A 10,641-nucleotide genomic window follows, 5' to 3' on the forward strand; every position below is an offset into this window, starting at 1 on the left:
TATTGGGTTGGTTTTGATTTAAAGAATGGCCAATTTTGTATTTAATTATGCAATTGCAATTGTAGCCATTTAGTCTTTAACCTTCTTAAAACTAATTTAATTAAACTTAATTAATTTCCAATAAAATTTAGAAAAATTACAAATATCAAATATACTATTAATTATTGTAATTAATTATTTGTAAAATACTTTATTTTCTAAATTACAACACTAATTTTGAATCATTAACATAATAATCTAATTAATTTAAGAAGTAATTTGTTAAATTAATTATAAAAACCTCTATGGCACATTTAAAGAATTATTTTAATAGTATTAAAATAGAAGGATATTTGTAATTACATAATACTAATACTAAGTGATTAATTTCAAAATAATACTTAATTAATTTGTAGGAATAGGTATTTATTGATAGAAAATACTTTCAAAATATTTATTGTAAATGTGTAAGTAAATTAATTTTAAAAGGGATGATCAAAATTGATCATCAACAGCATGCGCTCTTCCTTTGTGTCAATAATCTCGTACACTTGGTTTACTACCAATTGGGAATCGCACTTTATCTCGATGATCTCGGAGTCGAGTCCTCGGGCCAGTTCAAGTCCTGCAACCAAAGCCCCATACTCGGCTCCATTGTTAGTTAACGGAATAGTTTTAATGGACTACCTCAGAGTTTTCCTCGAGGGCGTGACTAAATCTATACCAAGAACTGGCCCTTTTACATTGGAAGCTCCATCTGTAAACAAGGTCCAAACTCTTGATGTCGTTTTTGACACCAACACTGCTTCCTTAGCAGCCAAGGGCATTAATCCGGGACTGAAATCGGCCATGAAGTCAGCCCGTATGACTTGATCGCAGTCCTGGGTTTGTACTCAATGACGAATTCCATGATTTTGACTACCCATTTAGCCAAACGGCCTGATAACTCAAGCTTGTGAAGGATATTCCTTAAAGGAAAGGTTGTCACAACGGCTATCGAATGACACTAAAAATAAGGCCTAAGCTTTCGAGAGGCGACTACGAGAGCTAAGACCAACTTTTTGAGGTGCGGATATCGAGTCTCCACTCCCGACAGTATCTTACTACCATAATAAATGGGAAATTACGTACCTTCTTCCTCTTGGACTAAAATGGCACTTACCGCTACTTCTGATACTGCTAGATATATTAGCAACTACTCGCCTTCCCCTGGTTTTGGAAGTAACGGGGGGCTTGATAAGTACCTTTTTAGGTCTTTCAATGCATGTTGGCATTCCACGGTCCACTCGAAATTGTTTTTTTTTTTTTGAAGTGAGAAGAAGTGATGGCACTTTTCTTAGGATCTTGAGATGAACTTCCTTAAGGCTGCTAACCTACCAGTTAATTTTTGTACTTCCTTTACATTTGTCAATTGGTCCAGAATGTCCTTGATGGCTTTGATTTTGTCGGGATTTACCTCGATCCCTCTTTGTAAGACCAAGAACCCCAAGACCTTACCAAAACCGACCCCGAACGCACATTTTTCCGGGCTGAGTTTCATGTTGTGCTTCCTCAGAATGTCGAAGTCTCTTGGAGGTGCTTCAAATGATCTCTTGCGCTCAAAGACTTGACTAACATGTCATTAATATATACCTGCATTATTTTGCCTATCTAATTTTCAAATATTTTGTTAACGAGCCTCTGATAAGTAGCTCCGACGTTCTTAAGCCCAAATAACATCACTTTATAGCAATATGTGCCAAAGTTTGTTAGGAAAGAAGTTTTTTCCTGATCCTCTAGGTTCATCTTTATTTGATTGTACCCGGAGTAAGCATCAAGGAAGCTCATTAACTCGTGCTCGGCCATAACATCAATCATTTAATCAATATTTAGCAATGGGAACGAGGGCACGCCTTATTTAAATTTTATAATCTACGTACATTCTAGACTTGTTATTCTTCTTCGGAACTACAACTACATTGGCTAACCATTCTGGATATTTTACCTCCCGCATAATACCGATATTGACTAGTCGGGTTACCTCTTCTTTAACAAACTTGTTCCTGACCTAGGCAATCGGACATTTCTTCTGCCTTACTGGTGGGTAGTTTGGGTCCAAGCTTAGCTTGTGCATGGCCACTTCTAATGGGATACCAGTCATATCCAAGTACGACCATACAAAGCAATTTGCGTTAGCCTTAAGAAAATTTATAAATTCTAACCTGAGTTTGGGATTGAGTCATGTTCCCAAGTGAAACTTCCTTTCTAGAAATTCATCAAACAAGGCCACTTGATCGAGTTCTTACGCGATTGATTTTGTCGCATCCGTCTCCTACAGTGCCTGAAAATATTTCAGCACCTGGTGGGATTCAGATGATTCCTCGCCATTATCATCTTCATTTGGGAAGGGAGAAGGCATCGGTTCCTGTAATTGCTATTTAGTGGGATCATTCCCCTTGCTGATGGAAATTCTTATTGTGTTCATCTACCTTGTTGTCGGCTGGTATCCTCTTATCTACTTGATCCCTTCCAGTGTTGGAAACTTCAATAACTTATGATATGTCGAAGATACGACTTTCATCTTGTGTATCCACCACCTCCCAAGGATTATATTGTAGCCCATGTTGCCATCTACTACTTCGAATAAAGTAGTCTTGGTTACCCTTTCAGCATTCGTGGCCAGCACGATCTCTCCTCGGGTTATCACACTTGTCAAGTTGAATTCAGCTAAGAGTTTTATCGTCGGTATGATGCTTCCAGTCAGCTTTACTTGCTCCAGCACTCTCCATTGGATGATGTTGGCTGAACTTCCCGGATCAACCAAAACACGCTTAATTTTGAAATATAAAGCATTAATAGAGATTACCAGAGCGTCATTATATGGCAGAAGAAGTCTGTCAGCATCTTCCTCCGTGAAGGTGATATCATCTTCTATGACTTTCGGGAGTCTCTTGTTGTGAGTCACCGATATCTTTATTTTCTTGGCCACCGAGAAGGTTACACCGTTGATTTCGTTCCCTCTAAAAATCATGTTGATGGTCGACCGAGGAGAGTCCTATGCCGCCTTTGAAGGCTCTGTATTGTCCCGACTTCGGCAGTAGTTATTCTTGGCTCGTTTACTTAAAAATTCCCAGAGATGGCCATTCTTCAACAATGCCACCACCTCTTCACGTAGATGCCGGCAGTCCCCAGTTCTATGGCCGTGAGTCCCATGACATTCACACGACAAGTTGGGATCCCTCTAGCTGGGATCAAAACTGATTAGCCTCGGGAATCATGCTTCTTTGATATTCCTCATCGCCGATACCAACTCCACTAAGCTGATGTTGAAGTTATAATCCGATAACTAGGGATATGTGGTTTCCTGGGCCCCCAGTACCTCTTTTTCTTGTAATGACTTGTTGTTCCGGTCATGATCGGTTCTTCTATCGGGAGCGAACCTATACGAGGACCGAAACCCTTTGCTGATGCGTCCCTCGGTTCTTTCATACGGCAGGAAACAACTTTTAGAAAACCTCGGATCTGCATCAAAGTCGCTTTTTAACTTGTCCTAGTTCTTGTCTCAGTCCTGTCCCTTAGTTGATGTCAGGAACCCGAGTTAATCGTCTTCTATCCTTATTTTTGACTCGTAACAGTTATGGACATCTGCCCATATGGTTGCCTGGAATTCGAGCAGGCTTTCCTTCAACTTTCGGGAGGTGTCATAGCTCCGTGGATTCAAACATAGTGAACGCCTCCGCTGTCCACTCTTCTGGTACAACTGGTAGTAGCATCCTCTCTTTCTGGAACCGGATCACGAATTCCCACAGCAATTCGGACTCACCTTGCGCAATCCTGAATATGTCCGCCTTCCTAGTTTGGACCTTCCTTGCCCCAACATGGGCCTTAATGAATGAATCTGCAAGCATCTCAAAAGAGTCAATTGAATACTCGGGTAAGAGTGAATACCATTTCAGGGCCCCATTTGTGAGGGTTTCACCAAATTTCTTCAGCAAGACCGACTAGATCTCATATTGAGCCAAATCGTTCCCTTTCACATTCGTGGTGTAGGTTGTGATGTGCTACTGCGGATCTGAGGTCCCATCGTACTTTGGTCTGTCCGACATTTTAAACCTCTTCGAAATTAACTTTGGCACTGTGCTCGGCTTAAACGGCAATTGCATGTATTTTTTCGAATCTGAGCCTTTCAGAACGGGTGGTGCGCTCGGAATTTGATCCATTCGGGCGTGGAACTCCTTCGCATTTTGATCCATTTGTTCATTCATTTCCCTCATAAACCTCATGAGCTCAGTTTTGAAGGGTCATTCCCGTTGTCATTTCCAGATCCGCTATCGGTCCCTCCAGCACAGTCAAAATCGACTTCACCCCTTGGGGTGTTATTACGACTCTCTGAGTCGTTTGATTTGCAGGAACGCTGGAAGGAACCGGGACCCTTCCGTTTTCATTATTGGATACGCCTGACAATGCTTATTTTAACTCCGTCATCACCCGATCCTGCCTTGAGAGGTGACTCATGATTGCTTTCGATTGTTCTCTTAAGATTTTCACTGTTTCCACGAAATGTTCCTCCCCCGCATCATCGTGAGTTGGCTCCCTCACATGCTGAGGGTAATGCCCTTCACAAACCGGGATTGTTTTTGTCCCCTTCATTATGGGTGTCACTGATTGAGTCTTCATGTTGAGGCAAATCTTCGCGTACCTCAACGTTGTGTGTGATGTTGACATCATTAGCTGTTATTTCTAATTTCTTGCTAAGAAAAAAATCAAACAAGTTAGTAATAAACACAAGGATCAAAGCAATTACACAACTGTCTAAGCCCCACGGTGGTTGCCAACTGTTTACCCGTTAAACGGTATAGTTAAATTTGTTACGTGGTTTATAGACAGGAGAACTGATTTGATCCAAAAGTGATAAAGAAATGAGATTAAAAATTGGATCTATCAATTGAAATTGAAAAGATGACAAGTCTGGCTCCGAGCGCAATTTCTCTAAGGACAAAATTGAAAGCAATGATAAAGAACAAGTAAAGTTGTTTAATTGAGGCAAAAGTAAAATACAGCATATGTTTGCAAAGAATTTTCTGTCTTGCAGTGGCTGCTGAGCCTACTATTTATAGCTTTACCTAAGAAAACAAGATCCTAGGATCAAGCTCATCTTAAATGATAATAAAAGAGTCATTGATGAGCACGTAACGGCAGGCCATGAATGTAAATATTCTCTTCAACGGTTGCTCATTTAATGTTACAAAATATTCCCTCTTTGAATGTTATCCGCTGGCAACTACTCGATCTGCTCCCGTTGATTACGCTCCCATCAGGATTTACTCGTCGATTGCAATTGTTGTATCCAATATTAATTGTTGCTTGACTTGCCTTTTGCCTATCTCTGGTTCCACGTGTCATGCTACCATTCGACCATTTATTATAAACTAATTTTACCCCATACATTGGATAGTGGGGTTAAGACTAAGACGTTTATCGTAATTGGACATCAAATGGAGGATAATCTGTCGCAATTTGATTTGGGAGAAGAGAGACTAGGGTTTAGTTCATTAGTTTGGGCCTACAACACCACATGTTCCAATTTCAACTTTACCACTGCTAGTAACTTGAGTTGAAATTAACCTAAAGCAAGACAATATACCATGTTACGTTGATGAATTCCTTTTATATAGTTTGAATGTACTTATGAATGTTGTAAGATTTGCAGTCGTTGCTACTATTGATTTTCAAGCATTTTATTCTGATATTTGAAATTTGTTATTTTTCACATTGTTTTAAGAACAATTTATATATTTACAGTTCAAATAATTGATTATTTGAACTTTCTTCTTGTAGTAGGGGTTGATTTTTCACCTTGTGTCTTGTTATCCCTTCCCCGCATTTTCCTTTCCCCTCCTTAAAGAATTTTTTTTATCTATTGAAGAGGCAGAGTAGCTGCCTTTGAATAAAATTCATATAAACCTAGTTTTGTATACTAATTTATCATCAATGGATAAGACACATTCACATTTTAACTAAAGTTCTCGGGTTTGAGTTCCAAATTAGAAATAGTCTAGCGCTTTCTCCTAAGAATTGTAAGTAACAGCTACACTCCTATGGTCCAAATCTCTCTCTCTTTCATAAGCTGCTTCTTCCCCGTCCTCCATTCATGGATTTGTACCGTCTCTTCACATGTTGTCCCATTAATAAAGACAAATCCACCAATTTGTACCCACTTTCCTCTGTTTCCCTTAAAACCCCGCTTCAAATTTCAACCCACTACTTTATCTTGGATCGACTGTTGTCCTCGTTACAAGTCCTCTACCTATAAACATGTCCTTCAATATATTCCTATCTGTGATCTGTACAAACATTTGTTTACACAAATTGCTTCAGAAAACCTGGTCCTGGTTGCACTGAAAACTCTTGTGCATACTTCCCTGAGAAGTGAGAACCCTGTTACTCGAAATGTTTACATGGCCCAAATCTTGATTGATTTTCTTGCTTTAACTACCGCTAAAGGTTCAGTTAGCATTCTCTCAAATCATGTTTTTTCATGTGCTCATACCAAATTACTTCGCGAACTTCCTGCTGGTGTTGCTGAACACCAGCAGGAATGTTATGAAGCTTAAGGAATTGACAACGCCGGTGAAGCCCTTTAAAGTATGTTATGAAGCTAAAGGAATAAATATCACAGTTTTAGGTCCATATGTTCCTGTTATTGATCTTGTATTGCAGGACGAGAATATGGTTTGGAGGATATTTGGTTTTGCATCAAATAAAATTGTTCTGAGTTTTATGGTTCAACAGATCCGATGTCAAGTACAGGAATTGTTCTGTCGCATTTAATAAGTATCCAAACAAAGAAGAGGATTTGGAAAAGAAGAAATGATCTTAGACCTCCTTTTAATTGTTTAAACAAAGCATGGGCTTAGGTTTATGTCCGATTTTGCTGCCAATGTAAAAATATTGTTACGTAATTAAAGGACTTGAATTCCTTCTTTATCAGTAGCTTACCAAAAAAAATGAGGCCTAATGTAAAATAATCTATTGCATCAACTTTGATGATAGTACAAATTGTGCACTACTTGTAGGTATGCGAAGTTCATTATAGACAACTTAGTTAATGAGCTTCCATCCCTCTCATCAGATAATGGCTTGAAAAGATGGAGATGTTATTAATAAATGCAAAGCACAGAACTACAGAAGTAAATGTTTAAACACACTGGAAACTTACAAATGCTCCAAGAGCCATAGTGAAGTACATAACCAAAACCAATTTAGAGATTTTAGAATGTTGGTGGTGTTTTCATTCAAGAAAACACAAACTTCCACCAATTTATTAAATTTATCATGTCCGCTCCTAGCTACATTATACTAGAAGAGAACCTTCCATGACAGTAATAGCTTTCCCTCTCAGAAATACCCTTTGATTCTCCTCGTCAAGATGCACTTTCACGACGCCACCTCTAGGTGAGGCCTGAACCACAAAACAATACCAATCAATAAGGCAAATAGAACTATGTGGTTAGTATAAGTAGTTCCAGAATGCACGTCCACGCATGAATAAGAATTTCAGCCTGTGCATTTGGTTCCTGATAAGGGGGATAAGGGAAGTTGGAGGAAGAGAGGAAGTACCGCTAAAGCAACAAAGTCACATTTGCCAAGCTTTTTACGCCAATAAGGAGCCAAGGCACAATGAGCACTTCCACAAACAGGATCCTGAAAAGTTTTGTTTTAAGAAAAACAAAAATATATGCAAGAAGAGAACAGGTGAGACATCTAAGAAGCATCAGCTATACAAACATATAGATGTTTACATATGCAGTTGTCGTTATACGAAGATGAATACTATCTATATTACTGGCTTCAATTCTCTAGGATGTGCAAATTCAGTACCACCTTTTTCAGTGACTATGATCCGCTTGAACACAATAGTATATATGCTCACAGTAGATTCAAGTGCTAGCAATTACCTCATTGATTCCGAACTTTGGGCAGAAGAAGCGACTACAAAAATCAAAGCCAGAACCCTGTGGAGCAGGTCCTGTTATTATTATTCCTCTGCCAGGGATATTCTGTATTTGATCAATCTGAGGTTGGCATTCCACCACTGCCTCCCCTGATGGGAGTAGAATCTGCAAAAGCACCATGAATTATCTTCATTTCCCTAGGAAGAGCTAATTTTACTAACTTTATATAGCATCCCTTCCTCCTGAGTTTGAAAAAATGTATTTTTTTTTTCCAAAAGAATGAAACAAAAATTCTTTCTTGAATGTCCATGTTTGTACCTTTGTAAGAGAGACTTGCATGAGTTGCTTTTACATGAATTTTTATCTTATGCACTCGTGTAAATACAAAAGGAAATACCAGATGAAATACGTACAAAAAGATCACTCTTAGATGTCTCAAGCATCTCAACCACAGATGCACCATTCAAGCTTTTCGAAATTGCAGGAACATCAGCAAAATTGGTCTCGGCTACTTTTACAACAGGAAAGTCCAATTCAATTGAGTAAACTGTTGGCCAGTCGTCCTGAGAACTTGGAGCTTTGGCTTCTTGAACTTTTTTAGCAGTTAAAATTCCTGATTTTGTTGAAAACTCAACAGTATCAGTTTTAACCAAGCCATAGGCAAATAGAAAGTGTGCAGCTGCTAGTGTTGCATGCCCACATAGATCTACCTTGCAAGCAGTTAAAGGTGTTTGCGAATGAATTTCTGTGCTACAAAAGAGAATTACTTGAAAACATACAAAAAGTGATAAATCAGGCATAATGTGGAGAAGGGCATCCACCGGGCTAAGATGCTCTTTATTCATTATATGTAGCCTCAATGAATACTTTCGACTTTTTGGATTTTCATTTTCCCCAGTTTTCCAATAACAAATGTTCATTTTTCAGAAAGAGGAGCTCCAAACTTTATTGTCTAATTACTCTTATTAACAAGATTTACCCATTCAGTAAATGGATGGGGGAAAGTAACAAGCTTTTCATTAGCATTGCCTCAATTTACACTTTCACCGCCAGGACAAATCCAGAGAAGAGCAACCAGTAACAAGGAGGGTAGCCTAATTAGCTTTAAATATTCATACTGCCTTCCTAGTGTTAAATAAGACACAACAACAATGCCTCAATCCCAAACATAGTGTTTAATTAGACAGCAGAATAAAATTAAAACTGGATAACTTAAAATTAGTTTTTGGGTGGTTAAATTGACTAACAGTGGTTTGAAAATTGAGAAAATGAAGACCAGAAGAATTTGAAACAGGAGGCTGACCTCATGAACAGGAGTGAACCAACGAAGGCCAAATATGGGGTTAGCCTTTGTGGGTTCATTGGATTGGGTAAGTGAAGTGAGATAACAAGTTTCAGATATATTGAACTCAGTAGCAACGGACTGTAACCATTTGTCATCTTTGTCTTCTTCTAGTAAGCAAACGGCTGCTGGGTTCCCTTTGAATGCTGCGTCAGTGAACGCATCCACCTGAATTCAACAACCATTTGGCTTTTTAAAATAAAACAACGAAAATAAAATTCAAGAAATATAAATAAGTGAGAGCGAAATTACCACACAGTACTTCACGGGTTTAATGGCCATTGTACAAAACAAACAAGATTAGTCTAAGCAAGAAATTGGTGGTCTGGTATAAGCACGAGATATTGAGGATTTTATACTAGTTAATAAAGCAGTCGCAGGGTCACTTAGTCAATGGATGGCTCTTGGCGATCAAGTTACCAAAGATCAAACTGCATTTGCCAACCTTCTTTTTTATTCTTTCTTCATTGACTATACAGAGTGAACCTTAGCTGGCTACTGCGACCATCAGTAATTAACTTGGATTATTTGATCTCCTTTTGACACTACTTTTTCAAGTTTTGTTGGTTTGGCACGACCGAAAATCCAACTAGTCGTGATGACATCTAACCCAACTCGCTAGTTAGCCAATTAACAACAATCCAATTCAATGAGATTTACTCAAAATAAATGATGAAATAACTTAAGTTTTATACACTTCCCAAGAACTGATAGTACAAATCATGAGCTTCTGAGATTTAGAGTTTACAAAGCTGGTATGAAATAAATACATCATCTGTTTGAAATATACATGACGGATTAATAATTCTAAAGCTACCAAGAACAAGAAGCAGTTATGACAGGAATGCAGGTACATCTTCAATGTCAGCTCCCGCCATACACAACATCAGCATCCAAAATATGCACGCAAGGTGTAGAAGTGTAGTATGAGTATAATCTACTCCATGTAATCAATAAGTAACAAACCTAACTTTAGGTTGAAAGTGGTGACGAGCTTGGACAATGGTCAGAATCCAACACCGACAGCCAAGAACAACTCGTAACAATATAAATAAAGCAGTACAAGTAATAACTCAAATATATGATGATCAGCTCGTTCACAGTTAAGAAAAATAGCCATGTTTTTCAGGTATAACAGTAAAAATCCAAATCTTTCACCGAAATTACCAAAATGTGAGTATATCAGAAAACTGTGATTTTTTCCAAAAACTTTCAACAATAGACAGGATGATTCATTATCAGATGGCATGCGGAAAGTACATCTCTATGCCTACATGTCAGTTATGCATGCCAACTGTAATGCAACACAGTGATAAAATTATATGCATACTCTCGGAGCATCAATTCACTCAGTCTTCCCAGTCACTCAGTCATCACAATCGCTCG

General features: G+C 38.5%; 2 protein-coding genes across 2 annotated transcripts; both read right to left on the reverse strand.

Annotated features, from left to right (window-relative positions):
* Positions 1–2,473: 2,473 nt before the first annotated feature.
* On the reverse strand, positions 2,474–2,989 carry LOC107809624 (uncharacterized). The gene has a single exon (XM_016634284.1). It carries the CDS (start codon positions 2,987–2,989, stop codon positions 2,474–2,476), a length of 516 nt encoding a protein of 171 aa, XP_016489770.1.
* Positions 2,990–7,094: 4,105 nt separating this feature from the next.
* On the reverse strand, positions 7,095–9,671 carry LOC107809625 (uncharacterized). Its single transcript, XM_016634285.2, has 6 exons — positions 9,508–9,671; positions 9,217–9,423; positions 8,327–8,623; positions 7,917–8,078; positions 7,579–7,662; positions 7,095–7,420 (listed from the first exon to the last, which is right to left on the reverse strand). The coding sequence occupies exons 1-6, from the start codon at positions 9,535–9,537 to the stop codon at positions 7,313–7,315; spliced, it is 888 nt and encodes a 295-aa protein (XP_016489771.1). The 5' UTR covers positions 9,538–9,671; the 3' UTR covers positions 7,095–7,312.
* Between the last annotated feature and the right edge of the window lie 970 nt (positions 9,672–10,641).

This window comes from Nicotiana tabacum, chromosome 19, assembly GCF_000715075.1.
Source record: "Nicotiana tabacum cultivar K326 chromosome 19, ASM71507v2, whole genome shotgun sequence".
NCBI lineage: Eukaryota > Viridiplantae > Streptophyta > Magnoliopsida > Solanales > Solanaceae > Nicotiana > Nicotiana tabacum.